The sequence below is a fragment of the Boleophthalmus pectinirostris genome, unplaced genomic scaffold (assembly GCF_026225935.1).
Source record: "Boleophthalmus pectinirostris isolate CB_2022bp ecotype Guang Dong unplaced genomic scaffold, ASM2622593v1 HiC_scaffold_6, whole genome shotgun sequence".
Lineage (NCBI taxonomy): Eukaryota > Metazoa > Chordata > Actinopteri > Gobiiformes > Gobiidae > Boleophthalmus > Boleophthalmus pectinirostris.
In genome coordinates this window covers 23,999,543-24,019,593 of record NW_026571447.1, presented here as the reverse complement: position 1 = coordinate 24,019,593, position 20,051 = coordinate 23,999,543, and the positions used below count along the sequence as shown (strand labels likewise).

The 20,051-nt window shown below is 36.5% G+C and overlaps 1 protein-coding gene across 1 annotated transcript in view; it reads left to right on the top strand.

Annotated features, from left to right (window-relative positions):
- col14a1a (collagen, type XIV, alpha 1a) overlaps positions 1-20,051 on the top strand; it is an 86,122-nt gene that overhangs the window by 22,547 nt on the left and 43,524 nt on the right. The window contains exons 5-21 of the mRNA XM_055163876.1: positions 4,260-4,415; positions 4,499-4,618; positions 4,711-4,875; positions 4,955-5,116; positions 5,758-5,906; positions 6,965-7,094; positions 7,172-7,317; positions 8,272-8,401; positions 8,483-8,622; positions 8,924-9,050; positions 10,149-10,288; positions 11,206-11,338; positions 11,470-11,505; positions 12,396-12,538; positions 15,122-15,254; positions 15,826-15,948; positions 17,967-18,116. Coding sequence (XP_055019851.1) covers positions 4,260-4,415; positions 4,499-4,618; positions 4,711-4,875; positions 4,955-5,116; positions 5,758-5,906; positions 6,965-7,094; positions 7,172-7,317; positions 8,272-8,401; positions 8,483-8,622; positions 8,924-9,050; positions 10,149-10,288; positions 11,206-11,338; positions 11,470-11,505; positions 12,396-12,538; positions 15,122-15,254; positions 15,826-15,948; positions 17,967-18,116 — 2,283 coding nt within the window. The remainder of the gene's footprint in view (positions 1-4,259; positions 4,416-4,498; positions 4,619-4,710; positions 4,876-4,954; positions 5,117-5,757; positions 5,907-6,964; positions 7,095-7,171; positions 7,318-8,271; positions 8,402-8,482; positions 8,623-8,923; positions 9,051-10,148; positions 10,289-11,205; positions 11,339-11,469; positions 11,506-12,395; positions 12,539-15,121; positions 15,255-15,825; positions 15,949-17,966; positions 18,117-20,051) is intronic.

The window sequence follows — 20,051 nt, the reverse complement described above, 5'->3', positions numbered from 1 at the left end:
ATGTATATACAGCAAAAAGTCAATATGCAGAGGAAGAACACATTTGTGAATCATATTAAAAGCTACCATAAAGCTAGCCTGATTCATCAGCTGGTTTCACTTTGTGGAAACAGTCTGACCTCACAGCTTTAGGATTCATTCGCTCGACGGTAGGCGGGTACTTTTTTATTTAACCAATCACTGCTATTTGGTCGTCTGAAGACCCACTTTTATTCTCTGGCTTTGAACACTGCGTGAGTTGTGTGGTCCTCTGTGTATTTTATTTATTATTTTTATGTGTTTTTATTGGTTTTACTGATTTAATTTATTTATTGGTTTATTTATTTCTATTCTATGATATAGTTTTATTTTTATTTTACTGGTTTTATTTTATTTTACTGGTTTTATTACTTTAAGACTAGTATTATTTTAGTTGTTTACTTTATCATCTTATTGTTGTTATTTTTTATGTATTTGTGCAGCACTTTGGAAACAGTTTGTTTGTGAAATGTGCTATATAAATAAAGTGGATTGGATTGGATTGGATTGGTCATGACATATGTAATGCGCCACTAACGGAGCTAACTGGTATATTAAGCTTTTCCCAAATCCCGTAGGAAGAAGGGCAATAACGTCTTTCCCCTTGATAAAATTCACCAAACATTCTCTTTGTTCTGGCTTTAAATCCTTGATCTCGGGATTCATTGCCAACACAAGAACGTATGGCTTTGTCTACATCCATCTCGACTGCTTTGTTTACTGTTGTGCTGTACCACAAAGGGACCCAGACAGGCGCTTGAGTTTGACGTCATGGCTTCACAGCTCTTCACTGATTGGCTGGTGTGCGGTCTACAGTTTCTGGGGTTCTTGCAAACTAACTAGTGTATACCGATTCCTGGCCTAGTTGCTGGAGAGAAATGAAATTAGATGGCGCCAGCCCTGCTACCATAAGACACACATGTCAGTCGTAAATGAATTGAATTTGAAATTTGTAGTGATAGTTAAAATAGTCTTTTTTTAGATGATAGAACTCATAAAAAAACAAAATATCAGTACAGTAGTTTCTTAAATATTAGGTCTTACTATGTGGTTTTAAAACTATCCTGTGTGACTTTTTAGCATCCATGTTTGTTAAAATCTAGTTTTAGTAGTTTTAGTATATAGTTTGACAACCCTTTTTGAATGTACCATTTGTGCAATTTATTGGCGTAATAATCACAACCACGATTAAATATCCGATTCATTGCACAGCTGTTGTCAATGGATTTCTTTCTTCAAGCTCAAAGCTAGAGCCATTGAACAGTGGACCCCTTTGTGGCCGGCTCCTTCTAATAACCATTCTTTGCTCCCACAGTTAATTCAATTGTCTGGTAGCTTTTCCCACAGCACAGCAGATTGCACTGTGGGTTGTGGGTTGTAAAATGTGGCCGCTCGCTCGCCGGCACCAGGTGGACAGTCTGTCGAATCACGCGTGCTCCTGCCAATTAGGCTTGGGGCGCGGCCAATTGTGTGTTCACATCTAAATAGGTCTGCGGATGGCAATGTCTTTTCTGATCCCGTGCCTCTATGCAAATCAGGTTCATGTGCAGTTCAGCCAGTACCTTATGTTTCCACGGTGATATTCAAATTTAAAATGTGCAATATAGTGGCAGATAAAACACAAAATGTACAATAAACATCATAAGAATGGGTAGATGTACAATAGGCTTGGCATGTTTTTGTGCATTGGTTGTATTTCAGACAGCCAAATTTGTGAGTAAATTGGAAGCTAATTGATTTATTTTTGCAGTGCATGGATTATTTTCCAAAACAGTGGTCAATTTGTAACATATTATGAAATTGAGCTGGAAAGTTTGTCAATCTTGTTTGGTGCTGTAGTGTTTTCTTAATACCAGTGTGTGATTCTGGGACTTTCCATCAGTTATTAACTTTGCCAGTATTTGTCAGTGAGCTGTAATTAGCTGCAATTACTGATCCTCTAATCTTTTGTTTACAATCTCTGCCACTGGTTCTCCCTCTGCTCTATCACCCCCAGCTCTGCGTCTGACTGCTCAATGTTTTCCTCAGCACAGCTCACTAGATATAGGTTATATTGACAGTAAGGGTGGGCGTCAGGCTCTATTGGCTAATATGAATATCTTGACATTTTTATGAAATATCCTGATAACGATAAGCAGAAGTTATATTACCAATGTAACTGAAATGTTTTAAAACTTGTTTGTAATTATGTTAGTTAAGGTTTAAGCATCATAAAAATGTGAAATGACCCACAAAATTTGGTTCCATTGTGTTTTTATTTAGCTATTTTTGTAGAATTTTGCATACCACTCACAATAACAAATTTTATAGCTCGATAAATTGCTGAAGAAATTATAGACGATAAAAGATAATACTGAAACTAATCTAAGCCACTGACACAATAACCCAAGAGCAAATTTATACCATAAAAACTCTTCTAAATCTACAATATTGTAAAAAAAAATTGATGCAATAAATAAATAAATTAATAGCAGTAATGAGCCATAGAAGTTATTAATTCAATCTTCTATGGCCCAAGTCTTACAGCCAAAATATAAACAACAATTTCCCAGTAGTGCAAAGAATCATCTATCATGTATTGAACGATAATTATTAAATTTGATAAACCATAAAAAAAAGTTTTCATTTTCTACATCATAAACTGGATATTCACATTTTATCCTCAAAGCAATTTTATGTGCACTGTAAATGCTGATACCCTCTGAGTGACATTCTGTCGCTCAATAGCCCCCCTCACTTGTCTATTTTTGTCCTTTTGAAAGAGCCCTTTCTGTGTTGAGTCCCTGTTTGAAATCTTCACCTGTGAGTTTCCTTAAAGGTGGTGGTCATGCTGGTTTGTTTTGCTTTTGGCTCTTCGTCCTTTCCTTCTCTCTCTCTGAAATATTCAACTACAATAAGACACAAAGTGCTCCTGTTCTCGCTCAGCCTTTCAGCGCCACTTTTAGGTTTTTCATTTGGACAGAGTTTTCCCAAAGAGACTGCCGAAGTGGCTTGAAAAGTATAAAGATTACAATCCCAGTATGTAAAATAAATCACAATTGAATCCAAATCGCAAATTGACTTGTGGCAGGCTGCAATTTTTAGCTAATAAATGTCCTACACCACAATATTTTGTCTCAATAAAGTCTTATTATTTATAAAACCTGCTAACCCTGTAGTCCAGAAAGTATAAAAATGTCCTTGAATCTTGTTGTCGTGTGCCGTTTGTATTTCAGTCTTCTCTCTTGTATTATTGCTCTTTTATGATTGAAAAGTAACATTCAGACAATAATTCTAAAAATCCATTCTGCTGTGAATCTAATTTTAAAACATAACTTCCAAATCTAAACACAATCAGAACATAGAAAAAACAGATTTGATAATAATTTGATATTTTTGCAAAATCATTCAGCCACATTTTTTTTTACCTGTCAATTTTATTTATAGCAGGAGGGATTTTTTTCTCATGATAATTTAACTAACTCAAAGCAGCTCAACTCCTGCCGTCAGCAGTCTGTCAGCATGCTCGGTTTTGTTGATTAGGAGTTGTTGTAAATAAAGATTTATGACTTAAATGGCTCTTCACTTTTAGGTGTCATCTTGAGCTGATAAGCAGTTCTTTAAGTAAGACAGATGTGTGTGCGAGACACAGAGACGTGAGCTGGAAGTTTGGATGTAAAAACAATTTACAACAAGTCTTTTTTTCATAATGATGTTCTCTACATTATCTAAAGTCTAAATGATGGACCCTAGGTTGTTTCAGACACTAATGCACCACTGAGTCCTAATAAAAAAAACCTCTATATACATGGTATGTTAATTTGCACTATAATATGTGTTCATCCATATACAGCAATGGCAGTCACTGGTGGTTGTCTGTCGAGTAAATTGTAAAGAGATATGCAGAGGACACCACAGACAACATAAATATCTGCCATTTGGATCACACCTTGTCTTCTCTTAGAATGCCATACTGTACTTTATCAGGAAAGAAATAACATCCTCATGGAGAAAGGAGAATCTGTCTGAAAAGTTACATAGTGAACTTTTAATTAAGGCATTGATATATGAAAACAGCTACACCGTTTGGCAGATCTATAGACTTGTGTCTTTCTGTGGCATCTTGTGTAAGCATCTGTCATTTAACACTTTGAATTGAAGAATTAATTGTTCTTGCATAACTTACAAACTCAGACTTTTATTTTTTGTGTGATTTTATCATCTGTTATCTGACTATACAAATGTTTTCTCTCTTTCCATAGTGGACCAGTTTGTTTGCCGTACTGAGGCCATAGCCGACATTGTCATTCTTGTTGATGGCTCGTGGAGCATTGGTCGACTCAACTTCCGACTGGTTCGAATGTTCCTGGAAAACCTAGTCAATGCTTTTGATGTGGCCTTTGACAAGACAAGAATAGGTAAAATCTTATTACTTTTACTTTATGTAATTTTCTGTATTATTAAAAATAATAGTACAATTGTCTCTTTGTTCACATTTTAGGCCTTGCTCAGTACAGCGGAGATCCGAGAATAGAGTGGCATTTGAACACCTACCGCACTAAAGAAGCAGTTATTGATGCTGTCAAGAATCTACCCTACAAAGGTGGAAACACTCTCACAGGTAATTTTGGGGTGTTTTTGTTTCACTCCTCCCTATTTTTAGATTAGTCCATTATTTCCTCTCCTCCACTTTCTTGACAATATCATTTTTAGGTCTTGCTCTGACCTACATCTTGGAAAACTGCTTCAAACCGGAGGCTGGTTCTCGAGTCGGTGTACCTAAGATTGGGATCCTCATTACGGACGGAAAATCTCAGGATGATGTTGTACCGCCCGCTGAAAGTCTGCGAGATGCGGGAGTGGAGCTGTTCGCTATCGGTAAAACTTGTTCACACACTCTGCACAATTTGTAGTTTGGAAATAATGGACTAAAATTCAAATGTACTTGAAATCCTAGGTGTCAAAAATGCGGATGAGAATGAGTTGCGGTCCATTGCCTCTGAGCCTGACACTCATGTTTACAATGTGGCGGACTTCAACGTCATGAGTTCGATTGTGACTGGACTGACCAGGACTGTGTGTGAACAAGTGGAGCAGCAAGACAAGGATATCAAACTGAGTAAGTGTGAAATTATATTGATAGTTTTCGGTCACATGACTCTGAGTTCATAGTTACCATAGTGAACCAGAGACACAAACATTTTTAGATGGTCTGATGACTTAAAGGTGCACTGTGCAACTTTTTGGTTCGAGTTCGTCATCTTCTTGTTTTTATGCATATGTCACTGCTCTGCTTGGAATGTTCCACAGTATGACATTAAACAACTCTGTTATTCAAAAATGACTGTGAGCCGTTGACTCTCCACAGATCTGACCTGTAACTTGGTCCGGTTTGGTCTACATGAAGATAGAAACGTTTAATACTATACTGTGTATCATTCCAGACAAAGCAATCACCATCACATCTCCCTGAAAAAAAGCATTTGACGGACCCTCCACCAGAAACGTTAACAATACACCTTTAAGATTTTTTTTTTTTTAAATAAACATAAAAGGTGTTCAAACTGTCAATAGCTATGTCAGCTATATGTTTAGATCGTGTTAACTAAGCAAACATTTGAGTCTAACTTGAGTGAGCAGGCCATGGAATATTTACCCTCTTAGAAATCACACATGAAAACTATCATTATACAGAATAAGTTATAGTTATATGTGATTCAGTAACGCCTACTTTTTATTTAATCCTCTGTTTTCTTGTAGAACATGTCCCAGAGCCTGTGGGGGCTCCTCTAGACCTGGAGACATCAGAGGTCACGGCTCGCAGCTTTCGGGTTTCCTGGAGGCATGCTCCTGGAAACGTGGAGAAGTACAGAGTGGTGTACTCTGCTCAGGAGGGAGAGCTTCAGGAGGTACAATGAATTTTACACATCAAAATATCAGATTCCCTTTTTAACAAATTCATTGAAATACATTGTATATAATTACTAATCCTGCATGCTACCAGAAGATTATTTTATATAACTTTATTTGGAAAACTTTCACCCTACGAAAACAAAATGCATAATCCATCGTACCCTACGTTCTTTTATAAAAATTCAGAGAAATCAAGGTGATTCATCTAACAATATCTACTTTATTATTACATGAACTATGCTCAAGTGGAAGATTCATATGCAAATTATAAGAAGGATTATGCACTAACACATAAAACATATATGACTGTATAACAATGTTTATAATTCATACTTGATAGAAAACTTTAAAAGAAGTCATAAAATTTTAAAAGCAGGAGAAAATAGATATGTATTATTTTTGATTTGGTTGGTTAGGTTTATTCGGCCGTGTGCTGCTTTTCCATTACACTTATTACACAAGTGGGAACTGTATGCATCATGTGTGAGGACTGAGCTCATGTTTCCTTGAGACTTGGTGGTATCATTCATCTCGGCTCCACTATCATTTGTCCATTCATAAATTCCCACAGCTCTCATGAAGCAGCAGGTAATTAAGACTCACTAGAATGACTGGTCCAAGCACCTGTTTGATTTTCCACAATATGAGGCCAAAGAAACTGTTAAATCTTCACCTTACATAGCAGGGTTTAAGGGGCCAGATGTTGCAAAGCTGCATGCAAGATTTCCTTTCCAGCTGGCTCATATCAGCTCATCTGAATCATGCCTGTCATACATCAGCACATGAATCAAAAATTAAATCACTCTTTGACATTTCTATTATTCTAATACGTTTCCTGCTAAATCCAAAGTTGAAAAGGCTATGTCTACACAAGAAAATACTGAAATTGTGAATTGAAAATGTATGACCAAGACATTTATAGGCTTTATTTGGTGCATTTCTGGCAGACAGCGAAAATATGATTATAAAAAATAAAATGGTATTCTCTTCCTTTTCTGCTGAATTAACAGTTTTTCTTTTGCATGTTTCTTACCTGCAACTCCCTAAACTCCAGGTCATTGTGGATGGCACTGAAACATCTGTGTTGTTGGAGCACCTTAGCTCCTCCACTGAATACCAGCTGGCAGTGTTTGCTGTTTATGAGAATGAGGGGAGTGAAGCCCTGAGAGGAACAGAAACTACCTGTATGTTTATTAATTTACTCCTGGATGCTGAAAGTTGGTATATTTTCAATGTTGAGTGTTTTGTTTTGTTTTCCTAGTGGCTCTTCCCGCAGTGACTATCCTCCAGCTCTTCGATGTTACTCACAGCTCAATGAGAGCGAGATGGAACAGTGTGGAGGACGTCTCAGGATACATGATTTTATATGCACCGATTTCTTATGACCCCGAAGTGAATGAAAAAGAGGTAATGTAGATATCTACAGTGGTCAGATCCACTGACCCATAGGTTGGTGGTGTGATTCCAGCTCCCACAGATGAATGCTGTCATTGTATCCTTAGGCAAGACACTTAATCCAGTGCGTCAACCCTCTGCGTACACTGGTGTATGAGTGTGTGTGTGAATGGGTGAGCGGTTCCTTGATGTAAAGCGCTTTGAGTTCCTTGAAGGTGGAAAAGCGCTATACAAATGAATAAATAAATAAATGAAATATCATGATATCGTATCATCAAAGTTCTCACAAAAATATCATGGGCCATCACAATAGATATTGAATTATAAGTTTCTTTGCTTAAATTAAGAGTTATGGGTCAGTAATAGCTGCACCATAACTCTTAAAAAAGACAGAGGGAACTACATAGACCATGATCCTTTGCTCCATTTCAGTGAAGACTACATGAAGAAATAACAGTTCTAAGCACTTCTAAGTCTTATTTCTTTGGATTAAGTCTTGTCAAGGCATTTAAGAGGAAAAAGTAGCATATTAACAGTTTTGTTAGCCTCCACAAACTATTGCAATAAATATACTGTAAGATGTATATTGTGAAAATATTGTACCGACAGATTTGAATATTGTTGCATCCCTAATTGTGAGCCTCCCCACCATATCATGAGCTTTCCCATGATATCGAAATGAATATCATACTGTGAGGTTCATACCGTGAAGATATCGTATCGTGAGATTTGGTTATTGTTACACCCCTAATAAATACCATTTACCATATACCATGTTCTAAAACAAACTCAGCCACATGCATGTCAGATTTCAGAAGTTCAGATGTGTTCATTAAATTTGTACACAACATATTTAGTTGTTTTGGAAAATCAAGTTACCTATTTAATTGCAATTTTCCATAAACATTTAATTGATCTTGCAGCCTTAATATTAACAAATAATAAAACTATGTTATATTTGTACAGGTGAAAGTATCAGATGCAGTGACAGAGATAGACCTGGATGGACTGACTCCTCAAACTGAATACACTGTTACTGTATATGCCATGTTCGGAGATGAAGCCAGCGAGCCAATCACAAATCAGGAAACTACATGTAATTTGTGCACTCCTTTTACTTTTGCTACTTGTCACCATTACATTGTTATTACAAATGTTCCTATCCATTTTATTACAGTGCCGCTGAGTCCACCAAGTAATCTCCAGTTCTCTGATATCACTCACAATTCGGCGCGCCTCAGCTGGGACCCTGCCCCGGATGGAGTCAAAGGATACCGCATTTCATGGGAAAAAACAGATGCAGCAATAACAGAGGAGGTAACCAGGACACCTTTTTACTGTGTCTCTAAAATAGTCTTTTATAGAGAAATAAAAACATTTCCAGGGCAAAGGAGGTAAAGGGTTTAAGGGAGAGATGTTGGTTTGAGATATTGTCATCTGAAACATAGAACTGACTTCCTGGAGTTTTAATAGTAAACAGGAGGGACAACCTAACTAAAGTTTGGGTCAAATCACATTATTTTTCATGGAATTGCCAAACTATTTACATTGTGAAGTTGAATGTATTTGCATGCATAAACTGACTTGCACAGAGTTCATTATCGGATGTTTTCTGCAGGTGGTCGTGGGCCCCGTGACCACATATGACCTCGGTGAACTGACATCTCTAATGGAATACTCCGTGGCCATCTTTGCATTATACGACGAAGGCCAATCAGAGCCTCTCACTGATGCATTTACTACTCGTAAGACTTTTCTCTCTGTACTGTAAGGTAACAAACTAGAATTCATACAGGTAACTCGAGGCATTTATAAATCAGTTTCATTTGTTTCTTTGAATGTAATTTGTCAGTATCATTATTGCTTCCCCATTTTTCAAGTAGCATCTCTTTCTGGGGCAGTTTTGTCTTAATTTCCTCAGTAAGATGCATCAGTTTTATTAGAAAGCATAGCCGTTAGCTCTTTGTTCAAAAAACTTTCAACAGTGGTGAATTTGCCTCGTTTACACCTCAGCAAATCGCCCAGCCGCATTAAAAGGTCATTTCACTGTCTCTGAATATTCCATCACACTAACACTTATTGATTTGTGGAAATATCCCTTACAGCAACAAGCATTTGGACTCAGTGCTGACTCAGCTCAAAGAAATGTTTTCTGGCAGAGAGCTATTAAACCACTGCTTCTCAAGGGCATTTATTCATTTTTGTCTTTAGTTTAAGCACTGGTCAGCGTCATTGTCAATACATGTCAAATGTAATGGTGTCTTTTCTGTTACAAATTTAAATCTGAACCATGAATTTTGCTGGTATAATATAAATGTTGTACTCATAGTGAATACATACTACTGGGCACTCAAAGAACTTAAAGTAATGGAACTCGGGGGTAAGGAAAGTGTCTTGCTCAATGACCCAGCAATGATGTATATGATATGACCAGATGTGGGGTTCAGTTCAGTTAAATTCTATTTATTTTTGTAAAGCCCCAAATCACAAAAGCAGTTGCCTCTTAGGGTTTAACAAGACCACTGATTTAGCCAACAGAACGTTAGAAAATCCAGCAGTGAAACAGACATTGGTCAATAACAGACAGAGAGATTAACCAACATTCATAGAAAACAAGCCAATAGAACATTTGTTTTCATCTTGTCCTTAGACCCTCCTTTTCGCTAAGGCAGAGGGTTGTGATTGTCTCCACTTACTGAGCGACTGCTGCACTTAATATGTTTTATGTTTATACGGCATTTATTTACATTTAATAAGAGTTTTAGTTTTCTTTTTTCATTTAATATCATGGTAGTCGATATTAGGTTCTGACAGTTTATTTATATATTTTTGTTGTATTCCAGCTCCTGTCCCCGGCCCCCTGAATCTGCGCTCCAGTGATATTTCAGCGGACAGTTTCCAGGTCAGCTGGGATCATTCAGCCAGTGACATCGTCCTTTACCGTCTCTCTTGGGCTCCTTTCATCGGTGGAGACACCAAAGAGGTTTGTGTTGGTCAATAAAAATGTGTACACAAAAAACAAGTGTAAGAACTGGTTTGAAATAAAATGTTTCTAGACATTTTAGTAACTTTGCTCCAGTATAAGTAATTAATATTCCTGCTCTGATAATGAACAGTGCCATTGTTACTTTTTTAAGTAAAACATACATCAATTTCAAGGTTTTTTTTTTGACCTGCCAACCACCATGAGTCTTAACTCGGGAAATAAGTAGCTTGTAAAATCGTGTTATAATTAATTTTCTGAAAGTTAAATTGGATTGTGGACAAGGCAGCACATCAATACTGCCCATAGATTTCTGAAATTAAATTGTACTTCAATTTTTTACATAAATAGCTCTGTGGGAAAATTAAAAAGTACACATAGAATTATTTTTTTATATTTTCAAGCTAAATTAAATATTTGCATACTGAATACATTATTATTATTGCTAGTTATAATTGCGTGTAAATCTAAATCACAATATTACACAGAGAGAATAGAAAATGGAAAGACTGGATCATCACACGGAATTGCTCCAGGAATAACATGATTTCCAAATCTGACCAGCGACATTTGCATGTAACTATGAATATTATGTCATTTTCAGTAAAATTCCCCTTTAAATCTCATTTCAGGGAAACTGTGTGCACTTTAAATGACCTTGCTGTTTTTAACTCATTTTAGGGTCTACTAATTTAACTAGAGTTTGTTTGGGTTACATTACAGCATCTGGCTCAGTGTGGTGGCCAAGTATACACAGAAACCATTTCGATTAACAGAGTGAAATCTTATTCACATTTACATTTAACCTTGACCATTTTTTGTTACTTTTTCTCTAGTTTATTTGTGTTTTTATGTATGTATGTATGTCTGAATGTATTTACTTATTTATTTTTACTTATTTATTCTGTTTTGTGCAGGTGATCCTGAGTGGCAGCGATAACAAGTACCTCCTCTCAGGTCTCCGTCCATCCACAGAGTACGAGGTGATGTTGACAGCTGTTTTTAATGATGAGTCTGAGAGCGACACTGTTTCTCTGATAGAAAACACATGTAAGAATCACACCATACATAAGATAACAGAATTAATAATAATTTAACATGATGTGTTTTTGCTGCTGCATGATTTGCTTTGCACAGAGAAAACCAGTGTCCATCTAATTGTTTAATACTTATTTCCTCAGTGGCCTTGACAACAACTATTGCTGCTACAACCGCAGGTGTGCTTTCTAATGCTTTCTAACTCTCAACTTGCATGAAAATGTTTTTGCTGTTTTGATACATGCCCAATGGTTACAAGCCAGATAACTTTGATTATTTGCTTCTTTGTGTGCTATGTTTGCGATGAACAATTGTTTTGTCTTATGAGCAAATAACTATTGCCAAATGCAGTTATTAAAAGTCAACAAAAGCTCTTGTTTTTAACATGTTCACAATGATATGCTAAATTGCTAGTAGCTGTAATTGTTAGTTGAATGAATAATTGAAATGCTATTATTCTCACAGAGACCTTTTAGCATGTTGGCGTAAAAAGCAAAAGTAGCTTTAGCTGGATTATGTCAGGGGCCATCTGGACTGTGTTTAGCGTGAAGAGCAGGCTACAGCTAATTGAGTCTGAGTAGTTTTTCCACTCACTCCAAATCTTAAAAGCAACATGTCTCCTTAAGTTAAGCTTTAATTTACTCTCTTAGAAACGTAAAACAACAGTTGTACCCATTGTAAACAACAACTTAAAATAGCAGGCTGCAGTAACTGTTTGTGACAAGTAACAGGACAGCTGTCTCAATGGGCTTTACATGGTGTGGTCTATAATATTCTTTTTCAACAGTGCAAAAAAAAAAAAGTAATTCTGATTCCACAAATAAATCAGCAATTTAAAAAATACATTCATAAATAAAACAAAAAGCTCTTACACGTAGCAATAACATTTTGTAAAACATAATTCTGCTTCTGTTTACAATATAGTTTTACGCTACAGTTGAGTTATTATTCTGGCATTTGACTTTTTTCTGATTCACAGTTCAAGTAAAATATACAGTGGAGAGATAAAATAGGCAATAGGCTTCGTGTTTTGAAAAATCACCTACTTTTCTGTTGCTTGTTATTTCAGTGTCCCGGCAGGCGGTTAAAAACCTTTATTTGAGTGATGAGACCACCGAGAGTTTGGAGGCATCATGGGAGCTGGAAGACTCCCGCGTGGAAAGCTTTAAGGTGTCATACGCTGCCCTCAGAGAGGACCAACAAGAGGAAACTGTAAGTAATAAATAATAATATATCAAACTTAAGGCCGCCACACGCTACTGAAGAATTTGCCCGATTTAGGCTGCGATTTGCTTCTCCCCATGTTCAGAGGCATGACCCCACTCTGTGTCTTTGTGTGCAATTTTGATGACGCTGTGCTCCTCACGTGTGTGGTGTCAGTGCTATTCTGAGCTGCTCTTTCATATCGTATACAGTTCAGCCAATAAAATAGAGCAAACTGGGTTATGGACACAAAGGCGCAAGATACAAACTCAGTATAGTAAAAATAATTATTACTCACTTCAAGTTGTAAAGTTACACTGCAAAAATTGCCCTCTGCAAATAATGACACCCAGTCCATAAAACAGTGCTGTCAATCAGGTTTGAAGTGTTCTTTAAAAGTAAAAAGGCGAGAGTAGCTCCTCACTGATCAGTGATCGAGACTCTACTTCCTTTCAACTTATCACAAACCATGTATCTGAAGTATTGCACTACAAACATTAACACAGTTTTAAATTGCATCTACATGAGAAGTGCAATGCTCTGATATTTGGACACATCAAGAGTCTCAAAGCAAAGTTTTACACTAGACAGAAAATCGAAACAGCTGACGTGAGGTGTGCTCACAACTTTTAGGCCTGTGATATGCAGCAGTCTTTGCTATCGGAGATTTAAAATCTCATAAGATTCTCCTCGTGTCTGTGGCTAAACCTAAAAAATCCTTTTTTGGACACTTACATTTTTTACATAGATGAGAAAAATAGTAAAAGTAATTGAAATTTTTAAAGTAATTGAAATTTTTAACTTTGAACAGGTGGATTTTGAGCTGTAATTTAGTTGCAGTTATTCAGAGGGACTTCCCAGTAATATAGATAAAGGCTGTGTAAAATCTTTGGTTCACCATCACATGAACACAACAATCATTCCATCGAAACTTAAGAGTCAATAAATAAATTTAAATGTCCACTAGAATATAAGTATGCCTGCTGCACATATTCATCCATTTTATGAGTGCTTGTTTGGCAATTTGCAGCGAGAAGGAACAAAACATTTACAACTTTATGGTCATAGGGTTAGGGTTATTAGAACTTTTTGCCAACAGTGACATTAGATTATTTTAGGTCATTGCCCTTGAAATATGGTTAAATAGATTGACTCATTTGTTTGGTATACTTGTACTTGTAACACTTCGTTTGCATTTGACATTAGTAGTCAGTTCTAGTTTTATTCATGTGACAATTCTCAAAAAGAAGTAAACAATGTTTGATTACATTTCATGGACAAATCATCCAACATAATAATCATATCAATTATGGATCTAGTACCTGTTGTGGATGTATAATTATAAACAGTATGAACTGTTGCTGTTTTTCCAATATCTTTACCATCATCTCAATAGAAACTGGTTTTGTATTTATGAAGAACGTGTATGTATGGACATGCTTGTATGCTTGGGCTTTCAATGAGGTCTAGTAGCACTTCTTTTGATGCATGGTATGATGAGTGTGGGTCATCTGCTCTAATCATAAAACTCATTATACTTTTAACCCCAGTTCTTTCTATACCTGCCTCTCTAATCCATCTATCTCCATGGTAAGAGTCCTTGAGGCCGGTGCCATGTTCTGACCCTGTTAAATCATGCACAGATGCACACACATTCAGTTCCTCTGCCTTCTCCTGATCCTCCAGACCTTTATTGTCCTACTATCTGCTCCTCTCTTCTTTTGCCCCTGTTTTTAATTTCCGTCCGTGCTGTAGAAGATGGAGGGCCAAGGCGAGCCAGAAGACATCCTATTATCTTTTCAGCAGCCATTTACCTCACTGGGAGCAGAGATGGGGGGCAGCAGTGGAAAGTGCAGAGGCAACACAGAGTTCAGAAAAGAAACAATTACTTAAGAAAATGGGACTTAAGCTTTAAACTTGTCCATGGGCTCATAGATAGGGGTTATCCCAACCTTTTTTTGTCCTGAAAGTTTTAAGTGGCTGTTTTATGCAAGGCAGGATACTTTGTTTCAGTAGTTTGATAGGTATGCTGAAGAGAACTTTGTTGAGAGTGGACTTCCTCATCAAAATAGCGTTCATTTGAGATTCACTGAGATCAGACGTGCATGAGCAGTTAATGCTAATCAAAATCGCAACATGAATGGTTGAAATGATGAAATAACAAAGCCAGAAATTATTTAGGTAATAGGATTTCTTCTGCAAGCAGCAAAATCTCTTTAACCCTGCAAATATTTTAGGATTTGGAAATGCATGAGACTCTTGGTTTAGCAGTTCATATTTCAATCCTTTCTGAAATGTTAAGGGTCCTGGAAGTTTTTAAAATATGCTTTGGGAACTGAATCCTAATTTGAAGAGAAAAATTGGAAATCTGCTCTCCATAACCTCAGAAATTTGTGCACTATGCATTTTGAAACCCAGTAAATGCATAGGAATAATGACTTTACTATTCATGGGTTTTTTAATCTTTCACCACTAAAAAGATAGATTATTTTGTTTTACATCTTTACTTACTATGGTAGCTGTCCTAATTTTACATCATTCTGAAACCCATGGATATACAATGTTTAAATTTCCTTTTTTGCCATTGTCTAGGTGTTAGTTCCTGGCGGTCAAAGGACAACTGTGCTACAAGGTCTATTAGCGGACACACAATATAAAGTGACAGTAACTCCAGTGTACAGGAATGGAGAAGAAGGCATTACTGTGGCTTCTCTTGGCACAACATGTAAGTTTAAGTACACCCATTTCATAACTTATCCACAGAAATAATTATTCACATAGTGTGCAGTAGTCCCAGATGCCAGAAATGGAAAACTCCTTAAATTTAATGAGCTTTATTTGCCTTATATTTGGCATCAACCGTATTGTAACATTGCTCTCCGGTAATTTTATTTTCTTTTGTATTCCCAAAGGACAATGCACATTAAAGTAGCATTGTCTTAATTAAGGGTGTTTATAATGATGGCTGCCTTTTTCAATCATTAATCAGTTGTTTGAATTATTCGTCTTTGTTCTAACTGATTTATCCAGCCATTTTCTTCCCCAAATTGCTGTCATTATCTCTCCCCATTACACGCACAGAATAAAAATGTAGATCTTCTTTAAATTGTGCAGCTTCAGCCTACTATAGTCTGAATATAGTCCATTTCTATTTAAAACGTGGATATTGAAACACATTTGAGTAGAATAGAGTGCAGGGCTCAAATGGGATTATTATTCACATATAAATTATTTTGGGGTGATAATGAGGCTCTTCCTTTCCGAAATACATTATTGGTTATTTTTGTCTGGTACAGTGCCTTTCTCATCCCCGACTAACCTGCGCGCTTCAGAGGAGTGGTACAACCGCTTCAAGATCTCATGGGATCCTTCACAGTCTCCAACAGAGGGATACAGGATCGTCTACCAGCCCATCTATGGTAGCTACACACACCACACTCACAAGACAGATGCATGAGGTAAAATCAGGGCCAGGGCTTTTAGTTTTATGCAGTTTGATCCTTGTTCCCAACTGCACACTCTACTATTGAACATATTCACCAAGCAGCCAAATCTTTGAATTAATTAATTTTAAACCTGCATGTACTACATAAGTAACTTATGTGACTGTAATGAATGCAAAAATGGAAAAGACAATAATATACTGCGTAATAGAGCCCAACCGATATATCGGTTGGCCGATATTATCGGCTGATATGAGCACCTGGAAGCATATCGTCTATCGGCCGATATGCTTGCTGATAGGGGCCGATATTTCACGTGAGCATGTTATACCTCGTTATAAAGCTTAGACTCTCTACATTATGTTCATTTAATCCAATTTACAGATCGACAAATGTCCAGATATGTGCCTCTGCATCAGTATTTATCTGCGGAGTCATTTGTCAGTCTGTGTGTCTGTACTGTCCCTGAACACACCCCCAGAGTCACGTGCGTTTGTTTACATGCGCAGACATAGATCCATGTGCGCAACACTGAGATTATATTCTTTTTACGGACAATCGGTTTGAGTCTGGATTAAAAGGACATTTATTAGTGCAGACTTGTGATGTGAGGAGGAGTCTGAGTGTTGGAAATATGTCAACTTTGAAGCTAGTTTTGGTTCGTTCTGATAGGTTAGCGATTAGCTACTGTAGCTCTCACACATAAACAGGCTGTTTCTATTGGTCTAAAATAAATAAACCCAGTTTAAAATCCACTAGAGCCAAACCTAAGTTTTTTTCAGTGAATTTTTACATCTAAATATATCGGCGATTATATCGGCTATCGGCAGCTCCAACTCCCATTATATCGGTTTCATATCAGCCACAACAAAATCCATATCGGTCGGGCTCTACTGCGTAATACAAAGTTATAAGCTATGCCCTAAAAAGGAGTGAGAAGTGCCTTTCACTCCGTATTGCTTGAATTACTTAAAGATGCACTATGTAACCTTTCTGGTGAGAGACATGGCACCTGCTTCTCTCAATGGGGATGTTATTGCTTTGCCTGGAATGTTCAATGGCAGGTTAAGTTTAATGCCATTCTGTGAATCCTTCAGGCAAAGCAAATAACATAACATCTCCAAAGAGAAAAGCCCTCCACCAGAAAAGTTACACAGTGCACCCTTAAATTATTTTGTTTTCAACATCAGTTCAGGACAAAGACACAATATTGTTGACTTTGCTTTAGGATAGATTCTCTAAATGTACTTTTCTAAGAACAACCGCCAATTAACACAAAACATAAACTTTGATGTTTTGCTTTTTAATGATTTTTCCTCTCAAAGAGAATTGCTGGCATTTATGTGCTATTGTCTTTGCTATTGTTTTTCCACTTTAGCGCAGACTTCAGATAACAGTACATTAGACACTTCACTTTCCCCCTTTGGTTCAAATAAAGGTTTCTTTCTAATCTTTAAGAAGGCAAGCTTTATCTTTTAAAACAGAGGTCACTTTTCATGTGTTAGAAATTATTTTGTTTGTGAAAATCCACTCTTACCCAAAGATGCACAGCTGCTGGATAACATATTTAAATTTAAACACACTTGAGCCAGAGGAAATGTTCTTCAGTCCAAATCCCAGTAAATAAATGCTTAAACAAATGCTTATCTTTTTGAGTTTCCTACTTCACATTTTCTGGTTATTTTTATCACAATGTTTTGACTGTGAGCAGCAAAAGTAATTTATGCTTCCTCTATCATGCTGCTCAGAGGAGTACATGCATTTGTTTGTGTTAAAGTGCACGATACACCTACTTGTCTCCAAGGTGTTATTATTTTGTCTATAATATGCCACAGTATGGCATTAAACATATTTATCTCCACGGAGACAAGCAGGTGATGCCACCGGGTCAAGTTACAGGTCAAATCTGTAAGCCTGTAACATAATTATGGTCTTCACTATAAAATAGCCCTTTCAGTTAAATCTAATAAACATTTTGTATGTATCATTTTCAGTTTCTGGGCCAGTTTTGGAGACAACAGTTGTTGAAGATGTAAATTCTCTAGTTCTCCTTAACCTCCTCCCAGGGACAGAGTACAGTGTCCAGCTGACTGCCTCCTATTCCACTGGACAAAGCGAACCTCTGCTAGTTAATGCAAAGACATGTAAGTCAAGTTTAATCATTTATGGGGCCCCTGGGGATGGTTGTTCTAGTACAAAAATAAATGGGAAATATCCAAGATTGAATGTTTGTTAAGACAAAAGTTAATTATACAACGGAGATTGGCGGAGTGAAATCCTTAAGCTTATTATTCAGATTTAACTTTCAGATTAGTGTGAAGTTGTTTGGCACTGGGGTGTTGCAAAGGAGTGGGTTGATGTGAGAAAGAGGTAGCACACGTAAATTAACAGCACGCTCAAAGCCATATGCTCTAATTTCCAGTGAGACATTAGCAAACAGAGCAAAGGATATTAATACGTTCCCCTCACTGAAAGAGCAGAATCTAATTTTCCATATAGATTTAGCATCAGCACAAATAAGCAAAACTTTCCTCTGCTCTAAAATAAATATACTCTATGTAGGTAGGCGGATATGAAGTTTTAGTAAGATTTATAGAAACACACACAATCTTTTTTTTTTTTTTGGAAAGGAAATCTTCAATCTGCTGAAACTTTAAAACTGCTTTGTCATTCGCTGTTGTTTAGAGTTAACTTTGTCTAAACAAACTCAGTAAAGGAATACATGTATGTAGTCATGCATAAAATTTAATAATAAAAATAATAAGAAGAAACTGGCGAAGAACAATAGCCCTCGCCATTTACTCTGTTAATGACTTGGGCAAAATAATGTCATGGAGAAATTTTAGTTGAGTTCATTATCCTGGTTTGTACCAAAATGAAAAATGTGTTTTCAAAAGTAGTTGTCCCTTTAGTTGTTTTTAAAATGTAGATACAGTAAAGCATTTCAATAAAGAGATATGCTAAGTGGATTGGTCAACACAGAAAAGGTTAAGTATTAATTCTTCCCCTTGATCTATTTATTCAGCAGATTGTACTGATGTACATTCAACTTTGGCAGGTTTAAGTGAATACACAGATTATCTCTTAAATAACATATTAATATAATATAACTTGTTTGTGGTTACTGCTATTTACTGTTTCTTTCTCAAAATGGCCATTTAGTAAGGAGCAAATTGTGAAGATTAGACCACTGGCTCAGACCATCACAAATACTACAGCTTTAGTGGACTCATCTATAATTTAAAAAGTGTCTCAAGGCAAAAGCAATGATGAACTCAACTAAAATTTCCAAATAATATAATAATATATCATTGCTACTTTAATAAAAAGAGTACATACTTCTGTATTTGTTTTGTGTGGCTGAGTTTATATTGATGTTTTCAGGCAAAATGATTCATAGATTTGAATTGTTTAATTGCTATGGTGATGGAGCACTCTTGCCATAGCTTGAAATCCATGACTTGAACAGCACAGAATACAGAGCAGTGTTGTCAAGAGTTTGGGGTTAATGAAGGCACTGGAGCTCTCTTGGTTATATCATCTGCAGATAAGAATCCTCTTTTATTTTATCTCGTCTGAGATTATGTGATCCCTTTGCGTTGAGTTAGCTGTGCTCGGGTCCATGTCAATTAAACTGCAGGGAAACAGTGAAACCAATATATCACTTTTGGATATCAATAATAGAATATATATTGAATCTGAACTATGCACTATGCGTGTAACGCAGTGCTATACATACGTATATACAAGATGTGTTTGTCTATGCTTGTAAAATGTATTATTCAGTTTACAGGGGTATGATAGTATCATACCATAGCTATGAATTATTCAGTATTTAAAATAAGATTTACCTGCCATATGGTCTGGGACAATGTACACTCAAGCCAAGCAACTTTATTTTATACCATCAGCAGATTCTGTTAACAAGAACGAAGCAAGAGAGAAAAGAGTGTGTCCTCTGAGATTTGCCGTCTCAGTCCATATTATTTCAATTTCTCGCGATTGATTTTGGAGTTTACTGCAATGTGTGTAAAGCTAACATTGGGATATGAATTGTTAATGATAAGATTACTCAAGAA